Source organism: Xyrauchen texanus, chromosome 42 (assembly GCF_025860055.1).
Source record: "Xyrauchen texanus isolate HMW12.3.18 chromosome 42, RBS_HiC_50CHRs, whole genome shotgun sequence".
Taxonomy (NCBI): Eukaryota; Metazoa; Chordata; class Actinopteri; order Cypriniformes; family Catostomidae; genus Xyrauchen; species Xyrauchen texanus.
This window is the reverse complement of record NC_068317.1, coordinates 23,237,509-23,259,166: the sequence shown is the minus strand read 5'-3', so window position 1 is coordinate 23,259,166 and position 21,658 is coordinate 23,237,509. Positions and strand designations below refer to the sequence as shown.

Here is a 21,658-nt window from a genome sequence, read left to right as displayed (position 1 = left end):
GTGCAAACATGTGCAAAAAGTACAGGACAGTACAACAAATTACTGACAATGAACAGGACAATAGACACAGTGCAGCGCCGACCAGTACTCAGTAGTGCAAAAAGATGACAGTTTCTAAAACTTATGTGTTCCAAAGAAGAAAGTCATACAGGTTTGGAACAACGTAAGGGTGTGTAAATTATGGTAGAAGTTTCTTATTTGGGTGAACTAAACATTTAATTTTACACAGAGTGTTATTGAGGGGTTTGTTCCTGTTTGTTCCTCTAATCAAGAACTGGATGCAGGGTGTGAATGGTGGGAATTATTCATCATTCCTATCTGGCACTGAAGTGGAGAAGCACATGGGAAAATTCTTATTTATTTATTTAGTTTTTTTGCCTGTCAAATTTTTCCTTATTAATTTGTGGTTTGTAAACTGCTTTGCCAAAACAAATTTATTCTGGTACAATTACATATCATGCAGAGCATATCCAGTGTAGGCTATAAATACACATGATTTAACTAGCACCATATTAGCATACTAAGCTATGTTTTCTGAAAAATGTCACTGTGGGGCAAATGAGCCGAACAGTCTGGGGAAATATGAGCAACTGGATTTTACAGAAACAAAATTGTTCTAATAACTTACTTTTCTGTTTTTATTATGTTTACAATTAAAAGAGGACGTGACGGTTTTATGTTTTCCTGCCAAAGATTTACTTTTATTTTTTTACTGAAACTCATTTGTTCTTACATCTGTTCTCTTTGTCATTTTGGGAATAAACAAGGAGTTAAAATAGTGATTTTGTTTCGTCTTGCAAAGACCCAAACCTTGGGCAAGTTGAGCCAACAAATAATATAGCCTCTTTTAAAAGACCGTTTGTAGCTTTTTGCCCCAGTTGTATTTTATAATATCAAGTGATACCAGACACCTCGAAATAAAGGTAGCTCTATTCATTTTACCTCCATCTGATTTCTTCTTGTACACATAATATATAGCCTAAAATAAACAATTAGTTTATGAATCCTTTTAACTTCAGCTTATACTAATGTAACTGGCTGCACTCCACGCGCCGCCTGGTCCAGTGCGCAGTCGTACAGTTCCAGCTGCTGTGGATTCCACAGTACAGCGCAGTCACCGCTGGCCAAGAGCGACAGGACAGCGCCTTTAATCACCAAAAGAGCCACGGGAGTTGTTTAATTTCTTTTCATTTTCAGCAACGTTTTCATTTGTTTTCATTTGCATTTTTAACATTGGAAAGCGCACAGGAAAGTGCACATTTAGCAGCCTAAGAGTTCTTGGAGCTTCGGTTGAGGATGACAGACATCGTTCAGGCAATGGTGAGACTTTTCTAATGTAATATTTTATTTAATAAACGTTTATTTATAGATGTTTATAGACTTATTGCATATAAATGCACAGTGCCCATTCCTATTTGCCATAACCTGTTTGCTTATGCTTCACGACTAAACAAACTGGTAATAGGCTACACTTATTTTTGATAATATGCATTAAAAACACTCTTTTGGTTGCACTAATGTTACTTTTGGTTGAGTCTTGGCGCAAGTCTTGGCTTCATAATGTGTTGTGATTGTTAAATTAGTCATGCGCAGTTTTGTGCACTGAATCATGACTCTGATGCTCTGGACTGAGAGATCATAGAGTGGACATCAAGATAGCACACCTTTGGAAATAAAGTAAAACAGAAGTAAAACAGGTGAGAAATTTGACAAAGGATGAAAACAAGACACCGTGTAGACAGACACACACACACACACACACACACACACACACACACACACAGAGAGAGAGAGAGAGAGAGAGAGAGAGAGATATTAGATCCTATATAAGTGAACCAGATACATAGTATCCCTACATAGTATGGTCCCTGGTAGACAGCAAACACATGCTTAGTGATGTTTCTGTCAATCAGTGTATCTCCTGTTGCAAGGAAAACATCTACATATGGTCTGTTTGGATTCAAAAACACCCCTAGAGTGAAGCAAACTGACAGTCAGTTTTAGAAATCAGGATACAAAAATGGCTTTGCACATAAAAGCTTCACATTTGAATGGTAATTGTCTCTCCAAAAAATCTGTGCCTGAGAGACGAATACTGTTAAAATAATATTACGTAAGGTTTTTCTGCTTAATTTGGATTTCCTTATGGTTCTTATTCCTGCAGTCAAACACAGCTGTGATAACATTCCTCATTTTTCATTTGTTGACATTGGAATTTGGGGTTAATGATTTAAAAGGTATAAAGATGTTTTTTCAGACAATTTTTAAATCGTGTTTAATAATGGTTGGAGTGAATTATTTATGCCATTCCTTAAGTCCTTAATTGAAAAACAAAATGTCTACCGGTCACGTTTTCCCCACTGCAACAAAGTGTTGTAAATTGTACAGTCTTTATTGCTTAACTATTGTTATTTTTAAAACATAACAGCATTCATATCACCCTCCTTTTAATGCAACATAATGATTTTCAGTGGCCAGAGTCAGTGAAAGTCTAGAAGTGGAAGAAAATGAGAACAGAGAATGGTTTGTCTTCCAAAAGATCTCGCATCATTGAGTGTGTCTAGGGGAAGCAAGGGGCTGCTTCAAACCCTCGTAAATGAGCTGCATGCCATGGTGGGAATTTCATATTAAGCTGAGTTCCAAGCACAATGAGATCACTGTCACATGTGACAGACTGGACTAAATAAGCAGCACTGCTTCACCACCTTTGAGAGATCAGATTAGCTTTCAGTGTTGATATTTTTTAAGAGGAGAGTGAAAGAACTTTATTTAAAAGATGTCCCATCCAAGCAAGGAAGCATGTCATGGCATAGCATCTCTTTAGCATGGCACTATACAGTACTAAATGAAGGAGAATTCAGACCCTGCACAAAGCCTGCATTCATGATGTTTTTGTATCTAAGGCAATGTTCTCACAGACAGATCTCACTGTGAAATCGGCGATAGTAAGTCGAAAGTTCTGCTGGTGAAATCGATCTGTGCTTACCGAAATTCGAAGCACAGCCCACAGTGGTCGAAGCATTTTGTTCAATGTATGGGCATATGGAAGGGAGCTCCATTTACCTAGTGGAATTTCCACAGTAGTACTTTTAAATGTAAATGATGTAATACTGTCAATTTTTTGTAAACCATGCATGTAAGTAGATGAAAAATGTATCTTAGAGGAAAAATGCAACCTCTGTATCATGCTCATCACTGAATATGTTTCCAGGCTGCTCATGTAGCGAGCTATAAGTCACGCCACAGGAAAAGACAACACGTTTGAATAGATGCAAAAATATCTAATAGGTGATGATGCTTGTCAGTGAATCGGCAGGTCGATTTCAGGGTACCAGAAAATTTGGTGTTAACATGTCGATTTCATACTATCTTACTATTCCTGTATGTTTATTGTTAGTATTCATACAGTAAACAGTATGTACACATTATGCAAATGTTCTGCATAGAATACCTTTTCCAAATGGTTATCATGGAATAAAGCAGACAGTTTCACTTGTTATTTTTAAGAAAAGTTGCACATACTCAGGGTTGGGAGGGTTACTTTTATGTATTATGAAATGTATTCCACTACAGATTACAGAATACATTCTGTAAAATGTCATTTCTGATGTATTCCGTCGGATTACTCAAGGTCAGTAACATATTCCAAATTACTTTGGATTACTTCTTCAGCACTAGTAGATTTTTTTCACTTGTTTTGACTATAAAAACTCTGCCAGAACAGAAAGCCAAAATACACATGTTAAAAATACATTCTCTGAAAAATCGAAATATCTTATGTAGTGTTGTTTCTAAAACAAGATCTATCAAATTGATCTCGTTTCAAGGATTTTTTGATATTTTTACAGGAAAACAATACAACAATTATTATCAAGAATATGATTTTTGCCCTATTATCAAAGGTCTTACAAGAAAAAAGAAATTATGATCCAACTTGAATTTTCTTGATGAATAAATGTTATCGTGTCTGGTAACATGTGCATGTAAAATGGCCAGAAATAGCATTTTAGCTTAGCGTAAAGCTGACCATTTACACAAGGTTTATTTCTATTTCTTTTGCTCCAAACTTACTTCAAACGTACTTCTCTGTCTGCTCATATGAATGTAACACATCATAAGAAAGTGTTTCACTGCTGTTCAAATGCACTTTGGATCACATCATTCATATGTATAAATGTTTTCCATCTGAAAGGACTAAATATTAAATTAAACAAATGAAATAATATGCAAAGTAATCTCTTCAGAAGTCAAAATACTTTTTGAATGTAACTGTATTCTAATTACCAATGATTTAAATTGTAACTGCAGTGAAATAGTTACTTATATTTTGTATTTTAAATACGTTATTCCATTACATGTATTCCGTTACTTCCCAACCCTGTACATACTGCACAGTATATTGCTAAGTTTTTAGTAAAAAGTAAGTTATTATTCCATCCCGAACATAGCCCACAAGTAAGGTAGAAAGATTAACCCAGCCAAGATCACAACCAAAGTCAGGCTATGTAAAAAGCATTCGGAAATGAACTATAAAAGGAGTGTGTTTGGGCCAGTGATTGTGTTAGACCTGATTAGGGAATGGAATGAAAACAGGGAGAAGCTGACAGACTGTTTCCCTTTTGAAAGTCCCCCACCCAACTTCTAAAACATTAACCTTGTGTGGGGCTGTCGTCACCCATCATGCAGCTCTGGGTGAGACTGTCTGATGTGTGATCTAAATGTGGTGACTCCAAATACAACACTTTGATCATCCCATCTGTATTACAGCTGAGCTGATGGAGTCTTCAGGAATACCCTCCCACATCAAGTCTTGTGAAAAAGTCAAGGACTCAAAAAGCCCTTTGTCAGATTCTGGCCTTGCATACTCCTCTTTCTTCATCTGAGATCTGACATCTCAACGTTCTCTTAAAGACCCCATAAAATGGCTTAATGAGCACAGTCTTTTTACTGTGTTGTATTCCATATTAATACAGGAAGTTGGGGCGGGATATATTGAAGACTTACACCTTTTTTAATTAGCTAATAGGCTTTAGTGCATCACTACCATAACCATGATTTGATACTTGCAATTGGCCCTTCAGAGGCAGATGATATTAAAGGGATAGTTCACCCAAAAATGAAAAATGTCTCATCATATACTGATTTTTAAAATAATATTTCAGCTCTGTTGGACCTGACAATGCAAGTGAACGGTGACCAAAACTTTGAAGGTCCAATAAAGGTCCCAGTGGCTAAATCCATATCTTCCAAAGAAATACGATCGGTATGAGTGAGAAACAGATAAATATTTAAGTCGTTTTTTAACTGTAAATCTACACTTTCACTTCCGCATTCTAGTGTGGAATTGACTTTCATTTTCCCATTCAGCCACCCTCTGATTGGGGCTTGTCAAAGGTGGAGATTTAAAAAAATTTTTTTTAAGTATTTAACACTCCAAAAAAACTCTCTTTCCTTTCCTCCCTTGTTTCATTGTTCCCTCTATCCCATAATTTTCTTCCTTGCATCCCTTCTCACTGGCTAATAAAACAAATGCTGTTTACAAATTAACACCCTCTCCGTCTCCTTCCCCCACAACCAACTACTCAATCACTTGATTTCTCTCCTGTGTGTAAATAACCCACAGCAGTCTTTATGAAATATCTTCCCTCTTTGTTTGCTGTAGACGTCTGAGCATGCCTGACATTGCAGCTTTCATCTATATTTCAGCCCTTCTCGAGGTCTTGATGATAAAAGCCATAGTCAGGGTCATCTAACAAAGATCCACCAATGTGTAAACAGCAAACCTGTCCTTATCGCTGTATAGTTACCCACATCTATAATCCTGAGCTCAAAAGCATGACACTGGGACAATAGAAACACACATATCTACCTGTAAGTTCAAAGAAAGTGGAGTAAGGTATTTGTGGTTCATATGCCGTGTTACTGAGCTATAAAGTAGTTAATCATTTTAATGTTAAGTGCCCCCTTGAAAAGTGGCCAACCATGAACTTAAGGCCTTAAAGTTCTTAAAGGATTAAAGAAATTAAAGGTGACCCTTAAAGTGAATTAACCAAGTTAAACCTCAATTTAAATTACGGAATGCATTACAGTTTTTTTTCTTTTCATCTTAACCTAATTGAGTTTACATTTTAAATACCTTATATGTCATTTATACTAGTGAAGTAAACTGTTTTATATCATAGTTAAGGTGCAATGGCTATGAGTGCACTCTGATTGTTACCAGGTGTGTGGATTGGTTATTAGGGTGTTTGAACAGCAGTGGCCTCATTCAGGAAGTGAGTATTGTATCTGTGGAAAAGTTCCACAAATGTTCCTCTTAGGCTGAGCAGGATTGGCACATCAAGCTGAAAATGTGGAAAATGTACTGTAATGTCTGTTTTCCTACAGCTATTTTATATTAAATATTAGTGTAACAAGTCCATACTTATTGTGATGGAGTACACCTGTGGTTACCAGAGGGGTTACCAGGATATCATGTTTGGGGGGGCAACATAAACAATTGAAAAAATCAGCGCAAAATTAAGTTATTTTAGTGCATATCTTTTTCTAAGCCAGGAACCCAGAGATAGGCACAGGGCCCCTATTACTCTTGAGTCGCCTACAGCTTGCTCACTGGGGTTATTAATACAATTATCATTTAATTATTTTTAAACACTATTAAAAATCATATTTTATCTAAATTACACAATGATGATTAATCGACTTTATAGACATTACAGTTTTATCGTCTGTTAATGCTGATATTCTGTAAAGCTGCTTTGAAACGATGTGTGTTGTGAAAGGCGCTATACAAATAAAATTGACTTGACTTGACTTGACTATTAGACTATAGGGCTTAAACTGGATTTTTGTTGTGTCAGACCTCACTCATCTGCTAGCGATGGAAAAATATGCACAAAACAATCCACTTTTAAATTGTAATTTATCATCAGATGCAGAGGCGTTTCCAGCATTGAAGGACATCCGAGGCTTAGCCCAGACAATTTTATTTTCACACTAGCAACCACTTCCCTGTAGTCCAAAGCTGGTGAGAGGGTATTCTTTGAGTTTTGCTCTGGCTGGGCCTGTTTCTACAGTTCCTAAATCTTCCACTCTAGTACTATCCTCAACATCCTCTCTCCTCCCTGAATCATCTGTGATGCAAAAGAACAGATACAGCACATAACTTATTGCAAATCAGCTTCAAACAACTAATTCATCAAGTGCTACATATGTCAAATTGTGGACCAATACCATCCATCCATCCATCCATCCATCGTCAACCGCTTATCCTGTGTACAGTGTCGCGGGGGGCTGGAGCCTATCCCAGCTAACATTGGGCGAAAGCTGGGGACACCCTGGAGAGGTCGCCAGTCCATCGCAGGGCCTTGCGGTGTGTACAAAGGGCAAGGACTTAATCAACGCGAGCTTATGACCCGCGCTTACTGGGAATTCCTCGTTGATGGGAAATAGTTGCAATCCCCAGTCCCGATCACGAGTGGGGTTCAGCGGGTTACCCACGCCTCTCGGCGCAGGGTAGACACACGCTGATCCACCCATTTTGGCGCGCGTGCAGCCCCGGACATCTAAGGGCATCACAGACCTGTTATTGCTCCATCTCGCGTGGCTGAACGCCACTTGTCCCTCTAAGAAGTTGGACACCGACCGCACGGGGCCGTATAACTATTTAGCATGCCGGAGTCTCGTTCGTTATCGGAATTAACCAGACAAATCGCTCCACCAACTAAGAACGGCCATGCACCACCACCCACAGAATCGAGAAAGAGCTATCAATCTGTCAATCCTTTCCGTGTCCGGACCAATACCATTGAAGAAAATGTATTAGAAGAGCAGATCAGTGGGATTGCCCTAAGATCTATCATGACTCTTGAATTTTCATGTACATTAACATAATGTCATCACAAAAGAGTTATACAGGTGAAACTCGAAAAATTTGAATATCGTGCAAAAGTTCATTAATTTCAGTAATTCAACTTAAAAGGTGAAACTAATATATTATATAGACTCATTACAACCAAAGTAAGATATTTCAAGCCTTTATTTGATATAATTTTGATGATTATGGCTTACAGCTTATGAAAACCCCAAATTCAGAATCTCAGAAAATTAGAATATTGTGAAAAGGTTCAGTATTGTAGGCTCAAAGTGTCACACTCTAACCAGCTAAACACCTGCAAAGGGTTCCTGAGCCTTTAAATGGTCTCTCAGTCTGGTTCAGTTGAATTCACAATCATGGGGAAGACTGCTGACCTGACAGTTGTGCAGAAAACCATCATTGACACCCTCCACAAGGAGGGAAAGCCTCAAAAGGTAATTGCAAAAGAAGTTGGATGTTCTCAAAGTGCTGTATCAAAGCACATTAATAGAAAGTTAAGTGGAAGGGAAAAGTGTGGAAGAAAAAGGTGCACAAGCAGCAGGGATGACGGAGCCTGGAGAGGATTGTCAGGAAAAGGCCATTCAAATGTGTGGGGAGCTTCACAAGGAGTGGACTGAGGCTAGAGTTACTGCATCAAGAGCCACCACACACAGGCGGGTCCTGGACATGGGCTTCAAATGTCGATTCCTCTTGTCAAGCCGCTCCTGAACAACAAACAACGTCAGAAGCGTCTTACCTGGGCTAAAGAAAAAAGAACTGGTCTGTTGCTCAGTGGTCCAAAGTCCTCTTTTCTGATGAGAGCAAATTTTGCATCTCATTTGGAAACCAAGGTCCCAGAGTCTGGAGGAAGAATGGAGAGGCACACAATCCAAGATGCTTGAAGTCCAGTGTGAAGTTTCCACAGTCTGTGCTGATTTGGGGAGCCATGTCATCAGCTGGTGTTGGTCCACTGTGCTTTATTAAGTCCAGAGTCGACGCAGCCGTCTACCGGGACATTTTAGAGCACTTCATGCTTCCTTCAGCAGACAAGCTTTATGGAGATGCTGACTTCATTTTCCAGCAGGACTTGGCACCTGCCCACACTGCCAAAGTACCAAAACCTGGTTCAATGACCATGGTAGTACTGTGCTTGATTGGCCAGCAAACTCGCCTGACCTGAACCCCATAGAGAATCTATGGGGCATTATAAGAGAAAGATGAGAGACATGAGACCAAACAATGCAGAAGAGCTGAAGGCCGCTATTGAAGCATTTTGGTCTTCCATAACACCTCAGCAGTGCCACAGGCTGATAGCATCCATGCCACGCCGCATTGAGGCAGTAATTAATGCAAAAGGTATTTTGCAGTAAAGTACTGAGTACATATGCAGGATTATACTTTTCAGAGGGCCGATATTTCTGTATTTAAAATCCTTTTTTTTTATTGATTTCATGTAATATTCTAATTTTCTGAGATTCTGAATTTGGGGTTTTCATAAGCTATAAGCCATAATCATCAAAATTATATCAAATAAAGGCTTGAAATATCTTACTTTGCTTGTAATGAGTCTATATAATATATTAGTTTCACCTTTTAAGTTGAATTACTGAAATTAATGAACTTTTGCACGATATTCAAATTTTTCGAGTTTCACCTGTATTATAGTGAGTAAAGTGAGGTAAAAAAAATGTTGAATATAAATCATTTATATTTTTTGACATAAATAGTCAAAATGATGTATAAGATCCTAAGTTAAAGCAATACATGAATGATTTTGTATAAGTTCATTGACACACCATGGCATCGAACTGTATATAATTCTCATCATCACTATGAGAATAATTCATCTGTCAAAATCCTTTCATTAGGATCATTGAGATAAACAATGTTTCACTTTTAACTTTCTCTAAAGTAAAGTGACTTATTAATTGTTACCAGTTTCCATGCCTGATTCTGGCACAGCTGCTGCTGCTGCTGCTGCTGCTCCTCAGTCTGTTGCTCATCTTTGCTACACTCTACAAAACCATTTAATCAAATCAAAGTGTATATTTCCTACAAACTAATATCACAAAACAAGTCACACATATATTTTATGTTAATGCTTATTGGTTATCCTTAGCGAAAACAACACCTGATAAACAAGAAAAGTACACTTCAAACAGGGCTCAAACCATAGTCTCTGGTGTGAGAGACGACTGCGCTAACTCAGAGCTACCAAGCTGCGTCAATCTAAACAAGGAGGTTAGAGGCTACAACTCTTGAGGTTTAGCCTACTGTGGGTGAAAGCCAGCTAGATGATGATCTTAAGACTTTAAGGACAAAAACAAATGTGAATTATTACCCACTGACTTCTTTCGGAAAAATCCCCAAAGCCTCATTTGCTTAATTTTTGCTGTCTTTCCTGCTAATTGCCGTTAACTCGCCACTAAGTAACGTTAGTTGATGTCAACGACTGTGTAAGCTCCTCCTCTACCTGCTGCATATTCAACAGAGAGGAAGAAATGGAGTAGTCCATAGGCTACCGACAGCAAAGGAACTTATTCTATAGGCTAGATTATGCCTATGTCTATTTTTACAGGCTGTATGCAGTATGTGCAAAGCCAAAGCACAATGAAATAAGGCAACTTATGATTTCAGGGGTTTACATAGGCTTTTGTCTGGTTTCATATTTGTCAGTCAACTATTCAAAATACATTCGGGGCTACACTCAAAACATTTGGGGCTGAAGCCCCGGCAAAATCGGCTGCCGCTGCCTCTGATCAGATGGACAGATTATTTCTCAAATTCTCAGGGGAGGCAGAGCTTATCCTAGGGGAAGCACTGCCTCCCCCAGCCTCCCCCTAGACACGCCCCTGGTGGTTACTCTACTAGGACACCTGTGTGAACTTGAGGGTCATTGACATCATAATTCCTCCAAAAATTACCTTGGTCGAGTTGGTTAAAAGTAATTGTAATAAGGTGGCCTGGGTAGTTCAGCAAGTAAAGACAGTGTCTACCACATCAGGAGTCGCAAGTTCAAATCCAGGTCATGCTGAGTTCTCCAGTCAGGCTTCTTGAGCAGCCAATTGGCCCAGTTGTTAGGGTGGGTAGAGTCACATTGGGTTAACCTCCTCGTGGTCGCTATAATGTGGTTATCGCTCTTGGTGGGACGCGTGGTGAGTTGTGCGTGTATGCCGCGGAGAATAGAGTGAAGCCTCCACACGTGCTACGTCTCCGCGGTAATCTTTATGATTGTAATCTCAACCAATTGTTTTGCAGATTTTTGTCTTTAACCTTTTAAGTAAATAGGAGCTGTACTGTATCCTACTTGTATCCAATAGAAAGACAGAAAATAGCTGCCTTGAAGTGTTTTGGGGATTTTTGTGTTTGATGACCGTGAGGCCAAGAGCTGTTAGTTGTGCCATTGATTTATACTGAGTATGGACTTTTTATAGTACTATTTTGTCATTTCTAAAGTTTGGACAACCCTCGTCCCTAATCACTTACCAGCATGAGCATTCTACTAAACTTCTCCTTTTAAGTATGTCATATTTCCTGTGGGGGTAATTAGTGCATAAAGGCAAGTTATTATTACATTCAACATTGTACAACACTAATGTGTATGTTAAAATATGTTTGCACATATGTGTTTATTTATATATGTTCACTTTGCACTCCATTGTGTGACTCAGGACACAGAGCCAAACTACCCTGCGTGTGCCCTTGAACTGGAGTCAGATCAGAGTTTTGATTCTCCAAAGGTTAGTGAACCATTTGTTTAATTTTCCGTTGAGTATGAGAAACTATTAATCATCTTTAATGCTAAGAACCTTCTGCTGTTTTAGAGCCCACCCCTAGACTTGATTGACACAGGAAAATTACTGAAAGTTCAAACAGCCTCCCCTCACCTGGTCAGCCTGGGCAGCGGAAGACTCAGCGTGGCCATAACTCTACTACCTCTGAAAGAAGGTCTCTTTCTCTGTCTCTCTCCGTTTGACATTATTTATCTTTTGATCTCCCTCCCTCACACACAAACCCAAATAACCATGAATAAAGCCCTGCACAAAGAATAGAGCTGTAAATAAGACACTCTATATTTGTTGCTCTATCTGTGTGTGCCTTCATGAAACAGTGCATGCATGTGTCTTCTATGGTTAGTGCTGACTGGGGCCACATGCCTGCTGGGGTTAAATGCTGCACTGAGATTATCATAGAGGAAGAGGGCAGAAGGATAAGAATTTTCTGTAAATATTCTCAAAATGGATTCCGCTGTGTCTTATTTAATCTTATTTCTTAAAGCAGGGTTCAGGAACCTATAGCTCGCGAGCTATAGCAGGCCCTTTGTTAAAAATCGAGTGGCTCACTGGGTGTCACTCCATTCACCAACACATGATCATTTAAAACTTTCTAGATATAGTTTTCTTGAAGAAAGTGTGGGTGTGATTGCAAAGCTTGAAGTCATAGACACTGTTTTGATTTCCTTTCTCACGTATTTGTCATACAGCCTACTCCTGGTGAACAAGGTTTGCAGATTTTTCATGCACAGTGGCGGGTAATTTTGCTGATGTACCAGCCACTGTGGAGGGCTACCTGTAAGACTTCTCTGAGTGATATTCTGTATGACGAGAAATTAGACACAAAGACGTGCGTTTGTCGAAACATGATTATTTTTTTAAAGAACAAACACCTATGCACATCTGATTCGATATGTGTGTGCATTGAGATCTGATATTCGCTTCTCCAAGACACGCAAATGATTAGAGTTCTGGGCCCTGTTTCACAATAACTATTGATCTTAGCGGTTAAGAATATTTTCTAAGATTTATTTTTTATGTGCGCCCAGGGTGTGAAATAGCACCTGCCACCCGCCAAATGTGACTATGCTCAATCTAGTTCGCAAGCTCCTTGTCCAAATGCAGGTATTTCATGCGCGAGTAATTTGCTCATCTACCCACAATAGGCAGGTGACCTGTAAGACATCTCGGAGTGACACATGACAAGAAATGCTGTTACTCACAAAGACAAACACTTGAAGAAACACACTTTATTAATATTTTTATTATATAAAAACAAACAAAAGAAAAGCTGTCAATGCTTGTGTCTGATTCGCTGTTTGTTCTGGGGAGTGCAATGAAACATAAAAGAGTTATGATTCCTTTTTCTCTATTTCATTTGTCTGAAAACGTTTTGTAAGAATAAAGTCGTCTATAAGAATGCTACAAGTGATCTCCGGTCATCTCAGAAGGTGCTGTGAGTTTCGCTTTATTTCCACGGAGCAGTTCGCTCTTAAGAATTGTGAATGCCAAACTGTTATATATAATATATTTATTTGTATTAAAAACAAAAACATGGTAATAAATTTAAAAATAATTATTACTTCGTTATTTTAATTGCTTTTTCGATTAATTTAAAGTGACTTTAGAAATGTATTTTGTTTAAGTTTTTCATGTTTCAATAAATTAATTTTAATTTTAAAGCAAAATCACTAAAGCAAACTGACCCTCAGCAGGGGGGTTGATGATATAATCAGTTATTGCAATATTTTTAAGGCGATTATCTTTCAAATATTTTTTTTTTACATATCTCCCAGCCCAAAAGGGAAGTTAACTTTTTCATGAACAATTGTAAAATTAAGTAATTTTATGGAGGCCCGCACAAACACGTGTACTCAATTCCATATTACAACATGTTACCTATTAATTGTTGCATATTTGTTTTCTTTTTGTGTTTTTGTGTTTATGGGCAATATAAACATTTTATTTGATCGAAAAAATTGTTCGTTTGTGCTATGGCTCTTTCAAAAAAACGAATCAACCAAAAATTTAAAAATTTGCTCCTCAGTGAAAAAAGGTTCCCGATCCCTGCCTTAAATGAAAGATTCACCCACAATTTACTCTCCCTCAAGTTATTCGAAATCTATTTTTTTTCTTCTCCTCCGTAGAACACAAAAGGCACAAAACTCTTCCGATTTTCACACAATGACAGTTCATAGTGACCGTGTCTCTCAAGCTCCAAAATGGACAAAAAAATACAAGAAAATTACCATAAAATGTGTTCTAACAACCCGTGCTCTATATTCCAAGTCTTCTGAAGCATACAATAGCTTTGTGCAATGAACAGACATAATAGTATAGTAATGCTTTATTTATGTTTTGTTTTATAATTGTAATCGATATTGTTTATCAATTTTAAAAAATTCAATTAATTTCTTTCTGTGTAAAACTTTAGCAATTTGCATAAAAATCACTGCAATGAGAACCAATGACTTTTATATCAGTGAGCACATTCATATGCACACCACTATGCAGATAACAAAAATCAGCTAATTAAAAAAATCCAACAACAGAAGAAAACACATGACAAAGTGGCATTTACATTTTTGTGATCATCAGCTTATTCTCTGCTTTTCACATAAAAACGTAAAGAAGCATGCACACAGGATTGCTCATTGACTTCCAACTCGCTCCATATTTAGTTTAAGAGCTACAGACGAGGTGAGGATTTTTAGTGAATAACGGATAACATTTAAATTTATTTGTTTAAATTTTTTGGTGAATTATTACTTTAACGGTAAGAAGGGTTCACTTGTCTCCAATTACACACAGGTGTCAGGCTAGTTCTAATGACACCAAATCTGCACAGACATACTCGCCACACCCTTCCCTAGCCCTCTTTTCACAGTCGTCATGGTAAACATTGGAATGCAAAGAAAGGTGCAGGAAATGATGTGTTCAACCTATCAGAATAGAGACAGGATGAGGAGTCAAGCTGACTTCCTCCCAGTGGAACTTAGCTATAAAGTCACACAAGTATAACAGTACGTCCACAGCGTTGGACACACACAGAAAAAATTTAAACATGCCTTTTCAGGGGAGTCTAATTATGTTTTTATATAAAAAGAGCAAGTATTTGAGTCTTATTAATAGACTGTGAGGTGTTACGCAGTGTAATGAGGCCATTTGCGTCACTGGTCGAGTGTGTGAGCCTGCAGAGGTCAGAGCAGAGTGGAAATAGAACACGGAAATGTTTAACCACGCACATGATTCCTTGAAACGGCACGTCTCCATGTCAAGTTTTTCTCTTAACATTGCCTGTAAAAGTCTGATGACTAAAGTCCATGCTCCATGCTCAAAATCCATGCTTTCACCAAAATTCAATTAAACAAGCCCGCAGGCATATGTACAGTCTGACATGGTAATTAAAACAAACTTGAATCTCAAAAACACATCAAAAACTTGCCATCCAAAAAGTATACCTCATATATAAAGCGGAAGTACAAGCAATAACTTAAAGAAGTTAAACTACATTCAAGCTTCTCTTTTAAAAAAGTAGTTAGCTGCACTACCAGCCACTAACAAAAAGTTGCTAAATACATTGAAGATTTTTTTTTTTACATTTAACAATCGGATGATGTTATTTAATTCTGCAATCAGTTCTGATAGCAGAATTCAATAATATCACCTCATAAGTATTCAATTTAACAAGGGTGAAATTCCCTTATGAAAATGAACCATGGTTACTACAATATTACTATGTAAAACCATGTTTAATTTCAGTAAGGGTTAACAGATATGTTCAGATTAAATATGAACATAAATTTATACTTATAAACAATAATAAACTAGAAAACACCCTATTTTATATTACTGAATCAAAATATAGTGATAAACAGCAGCAACACACTAAAGTGCAGATTCAAGAATGACGGTAATAGCGGCATTTTGTTTTTTGCATGCGCTCTCTGCGCTGGTTTAGTGCCTGATTCTCTAATTAAATTATCCATATCGGGAAACTGTGCAAACGCACCCTAAAAATCACTGCTGAATGCAATTTGCATGCACATTTCTGATCTTGAGGTTCGATTCTGAGCGCTATATTGTGGAGGATTCTGAGCACTATATTGTGGAGGATGCCACAGACCATGATATTTGACACAACCTGCCAGGACTCTATAGCATCACTTTGATGCAGTCACATTGATCATCTCTTAATTATGCGGCACGTGCACTTGATGAGAGCGCACGTCTGTATATATGCCAGATTATAATGCTCTTCTGCATCATTTGATGAATATTTGATTAATTACTGTTGATATGATCGGTTGAATATGTTCACAATCATCTTTTTTAAATAAAATAAATGTTACCACCTACTTTCATTTGGCAGTAATAGCTTGAATGAAGAGCAATCTAAATTGAGCCTAATTTACATCATGTAAAAAGGAGTGTGTTTGCTCAGAATGACAATAATTAATTTAAATATTCAAGACGCAGCGCCATTTCAGTGCTGATTGTGACTGATAAAGTAGATTGCGGGTGGTTAGTGAATAAGTTGAATAAGCTGAATTACCATGTGCAAAAGTGACGCAACTGTTTAGTGAATTTGCCCCTAAATATTTTGCTTCAAAAAGAATGCAAAGCCCCTTTAAGGCTGCACATGCCTCAAATGAATTAGTGAATCATTTTAGTGAACTAGTTCATTAACATGAACCGTCTGCAAGATCCGACTCAACTTAAATGAATAAGAGTTTCCAATGTTAAATATAAGTAAATCATTTATTTTAAGTGGTTCATTATATGAACTGTCCGAAAGAACCAATTCACTTAAATAGTTTTCCCAGTGCTAAGGTCAATGTAAGCGCATTTGGTTGATCCCTCGTCTCCACTGCAGCGTTCACAGTAAAATAGCATTTTATGATGATATAATGTACTTAGTAAACTACTCCCCAACAATGCTCTTACCATTGGTTGTGCCAGTGTTGATGTGTTTGGCTGGTCAGGATTCTCAAACAAATAGAGCAATGTTTTGAAAATGCCACAGAGCCACAGAATTGAAATTTTTCAGGGAAATTACCTCCAAATGTCTTACTTATAATTGACTATGAATATTAAGCTGAAATAGGTGAAACTATTTGAAACATTAAAACAAGTTATGTGACCTTTAAAACATTTTATTGAAGGAGTGACATGCATAGGCCGTGATGATGCCCCTGTACCTCAGGACATAATTATCGAGGGACCTGGCATTGAAGCAGAACACTGCAAAATTAAGAACAGACGAGGGATCATCACTCTGGACCCCTGTGGAAACCTGTGTTCACTCGATGGGGTCCCAGTCACCAGGCCAACACAACTCACACAAGGTAACTACAGCATAATTTGATTGGTGTGTAACTTGGTTTTACTGCTGTGTACTAGATTGGAACAGTCTGTGAATTCAGACCTCATGCTGTGTTTGTAGTGCTTGAGAGAAAAAGCATTTATGGTATAGGACTGCCATGCAGTTATAGCTACAGTGTATAATTTAAGCGCCATTTGTGGCACCAAATGGAATTGCAAAAATTCTTTCGAAATTATTTTCAAACAGGTTTCTTAAACACTACTGCCATTGCTCGGACAATCTAATGCTTTGGTTGAGCCTGCTAAGCCACAACATTCACGCGTTTTAAAAGAAATCAACCTATGAATGGCTTACTGGTCATTTTAATTGATTTTAGCATTAAAAAAATACACGCACCAGTTTAAATAAAAATACTGATGTTTTGCTGGGCGTGATTGTTTTGATTTGTTTGCGTTGGAAAACAGTGTGCCGATCTAAGTAAGTAAAGGTGAAGAGGTTTATGACCTGAGAATGCGATGTGTTATGTATTGGAAATACATAATGTGTCTTTTCCAGCAGGGTATTGCATTTAGACGTTACGCGGAGTGTAATTTTTGTAGGGTTTTGGATTGTTTTTTTATGCAACCCTGTGACTCAGAGCTTCCAGAGGCGATTGCTATAGAGCTTAGATTAAACTTGACTGATTTTCTTCCCCAAGGTTACATTTGACCATAATTCCTGCATGCTTCAGCCTCACCGATTTCCTCAACAAACCATCCATTATTTGCTTTGCTTATTTTCAAGCTTTCTCCTTCTCAGTGAGAGCCACTTGGATAAACGTTCACCAGGCATATTTATTCTGACACTCTTCAGTTGTGAAGTACAAATATTGACTGGATTAAACCTCTGTCTTTGTTTTTTTTTGGGTGGGACTTGCAGGATTAACATAAGGCAATGCAAATGAAGACAACTCCCTTTCAGGTTTTGAATCTTTGTGAAATCCATTTTATTCAATGACTCAGAAGAGTCATGATTATGAAAGATCTCATCCTCATCTGCATAAAGAAGCCACATGCGAGTGAAGGGATGCAAACTGTGAAAGTGAAATGGAGACATTTTTGTGGTTATTCTTTCCAGACTCTTAATGCTTTGGGTCAAATAGATTAAAGCTGAAAGCACAGTCAGTGTAGGGCTGGTAGTAATCAGGAGAACTTAGAAGTCTGTTCCACCTCCCCCTTTCTACTTGCTGTGATGCAACAAGACAGTTGCAAAATTTACTGGCAAACTTCTTGATTTATTTCAGACTCAATATCTATGAGTCATTTAGTTATTTAATTCTGGCTAAGGTGTCTGGTATGTAAACAGCAGAATATCTTTAAAATATACAAAGTGTGTGTGTGTGTGTGTGTGTGTGTGTGTGTGTGTGTGTGTGTGTGTGTGTGTGTGTGTGTGTGTGTGTGTGTAGCGTGTATTTATCACTTTGTGGGGACCAAATGTCCCCATAAGGATAGTAAAACCCAAAATTTTTGACCTTGTGGGGACATTTTGTCGGTCCCCATGAGGAAAACAGCTTATAAATCATACTAAATTATGTTTTTTGAAAATGTAAAAATGCAGAATGTTTTCTGTGAGGGTTAGGTTTAGGGGTAGGGTTAGGTTTAGGGTATAGAATATAAAGTTTGTACAGTATAAAAACCATTATGTCTATGGAAAGTCCCCATAAAACATGGAAACACAACGTGTGTGTGTGTGTGTGTGTGTGTGTGTGTGTGTGTGTGTGTGTGTGTGTGTGTGTGGTATACTATATATTTCTGGGTCTGAAAAATTTGACAACTCCTGGCCTACATCAGTAGTACACCATGCATCCTAAATGATCAAGGCTGTAAAGGTTTTTGCTAACATTCACATGATGATGGTGAGGGTTCAGATAACAGAACAGGATAATGCTCAGAGGCACATCTTTAAAAAACTTTATAATTGATTTAATTTGAACAAAATATTACAAAACAGGGAAATTCCTGCAGAGGGTAGAAAAATATATTGGGCAAAGTTCAGGATAAACATTTATTAATTATATTATATATTGATCTCTATTTTAAATGGAGTGTATTAGGCTTTCTCAGATATTTCCTTATCTCTGTGAAAAGGATGACAAAGAAAAGGGGAGGGGTTAAATCTGTCCCTTTTCTATGAAGATAAAACGGTAGCAAAACTCGAGAGCTTGCATATTTGGATTTGAGAACTTCCATTGTAAATATTTGTCCTCATTAGTTGAAAATTACACTCACAGCACCGATTTGAAAACTTGTCAAATAAAAAAATGAAGTTGAATGTTGCAATCTGCACTCACGGACAATATTTAAAAGCTGTTTTCTGAATTCTCAATTGCAGACTAGTAGTCACAAATGTGTAAAATGAAATTCACATAAATACAACTACAGACACAAACTTTTATTACACATTAGCTTTTGTACTTTAGTTTATTTTCACAGTACAACCACAAATTGGCACTTACAACCTTGCAAATCGCTTAAAACTTTAAATATTCACGCCTTGACTTTTGCAACTACTTTTGTGAAAAAACAAAAGTCACTTGTGCACTTGCAAAATCCTGATATGAGAGAGCAAGACCAATGTTCGGCAGGAGAGTGAGCCTGAAGACGTTTTATTAGTTGATGCCTAGCCAATGAATGCCGTGTGGATCATGTTAACTGGGGATGTGCGCATGCATGTGAATAATTTCACTTGCCTTTTCAGCAGATTTGTTCAATTTGACTTGCCAAGGAGCAAAGAAAAGACGTTTTGCACATTACATTTTTTTTTTATATTATTAACCGGTTTCGTTTCCTTGAAGTCAGTTGTAATGACTTTGAGATAGTTTAAGAGCATTTAATCAGCCTATAATGCTTTAATGTTGCAAATAAAATAATTCCACTTTGATTTACTTCTCTGACAAGTGTAATCGCCAGTTCCCATTCAAACCAGTGTTACACGTTAACATGGGAAACCAGATGTTACCCTGTGAAGCTGTTAAAATCGCTCTTTAACGGTGTCAAATTCATTAGAACACACATCAGTGAAACAAAGCGTGTTAATAATGATACCAGCAGTTTTTTTTGTAATGTGCAAAATGTCTTTTCTTTGCTCCTTGGCAATTCACATTGAACAAATCTGCTGAAAAGGCAAGTGAAATTATTCACATGCATGCACATCCCCAATTAACACGATCCCCAGTTGATCCATAACATTGGCTCTGCTTTGCACTAACAAAAAGGCATGGCTGGCACTGTGGCATTATGTCATTGCATCCCATTTCACTCTCTAGGCATCAACCAATAAAACGACTTCATTGACCCTCCCCCACCAAACATTGTTCTTACTTTCTCATATCAGGATTTTTGTTACATGTTTTTCACAAAAGTAGTTGCAAAAGTCAAGGTGTGAAGATTTGTGAGGTTGTAAGTGCAAATTAGTGGTTGTGCTTCGAAAATGAATTAAAGTACAAAAGTTAAAGTGTAAAGGTTTGTGTGTGTAGTTGTATTTATGTGAATGTCATTTTACACATTTGTGACTTGTCTGCAACTGAGAATTCAGTACACAAACTTTGAATTGTTATCTGTGAGTGCAGATTGCAACATTCAACTTTTTTATTTTATAAGTTTTCACATCGGTGCTGAGTGTGGTGGTGTAGTGTTGGAGTGGTGGTGGTGTAGTGGTCTAAACCATATAACTGGTAATCAGAAGATCGCTGGTTCGATCCCCACAGCCACCACCATTGTGTCCTTGAGCAAGGCACTTAACTCCAGGTTGCTCTGGGGGGATTGTCTCTGTAATAAGTGCACTGTAAGTCGTTTTGGATAAAAGCGTCTGCCAAATGCATAAATGTAAATTTCAGCTTATGAGTACACATAATTATTGTTCAAGTTATCAAATCCAAATATGTAAGCTCTCGAGGTTTGACTGCTGATTTGCCTACATATCTCTCAGTCTTTCTAGACTTTGATTTTACAAATAGGCTTAAAGATACAAATAAGTTTAAAGATTACTAGTGTTTACAGTCCTGCATCACTGAACTTTAAAGCTACACTATGTAAGATTGGTTTAAAATTTGGTTAAAAATTAACAATTTGCCATTATTGATTAAGTACATAAACAATCAATGTTCAAAACAATGTCCTTAACTTATCCAGATTAATTTCGGTAAGCCTATAAAAATAATTTGTATTTTGAGCTGTTGGGTTGGATTTGGTGCAAAATTTTGCTTATGTCGTCCCTCTTTGCGTCATTACATAATGTCCGTAAACACAGGAAAGAAGTACCGGCTGTCATATGTTCCGGCTGAGGATGCTGTTCACTTCAGTCAGTCACAATCACACAGTTCAGGGTGGCATCTGCAGTCTGGATAGATGTTAATCTGTTATCCGTTTAGCGAAGTTGTATTACCTGCTAGAACGTTTGGAATTGGATACAGTATGTTGTCTGGTACGGGTAATGCTTTTATGAATCAAACATTACTTGCGTGTTTACCGATCTTGATCCGTTGTCAGGGGAAGCTACTGTGACTTCTGAAATTGACTTCTTGTACATATTATTTTCATGATTAATAAAGTATGTATTATCCCCATTATTGCTTGTTTTATGTTTGTAGTTTACGGTGTTATTAGGCCTACAGTTTCACTTGATTTATCAACTGCTGTGTTCAGTTTTACAGTTTTTCATTTTAGT

The 21,658-nt window shown here is 37.6% G+C and overlaps 1 protein-coding gene across 1 annotated transcript in view; it reads left to right on the top strand.

Annotated features, from left to right (window-relative positions):
- The first annotated feature begins 1,137 nt into the window (after nucleotides 1-1,137).
- Nucleotides 1,138-21,658, top strand: part of LOC127634784 (pleckstrin homology-like domain family B member 1) — a 73,641-nt gene continuing 53,120 nt past the window's right edge. The window contains exons 1-4 of the mRNA XM_052114466.1: nucleotides 1,138-1,320; nucleotides 11,527-11,595; nucleotides 11,680-11,803; nucleotides 16,794-16,976. Coding sequence (XP_051970426.1) covers nucleotides 1,297-1,320; nucleotides 11,527-11,595; nucleotides 11,680-11,803; nucleotides 16,794-16,976 — 400 coding nt within the window. The 5' untranslated portion in view covers nucleotides 1,138-1,296. The remainder of the gene's footprint in view (nucleotides 1,321-11,526; nucleotides 11,596-11,679; nucleotides 11,804-16,793; nucleotides 16,977-21,658) is intronic.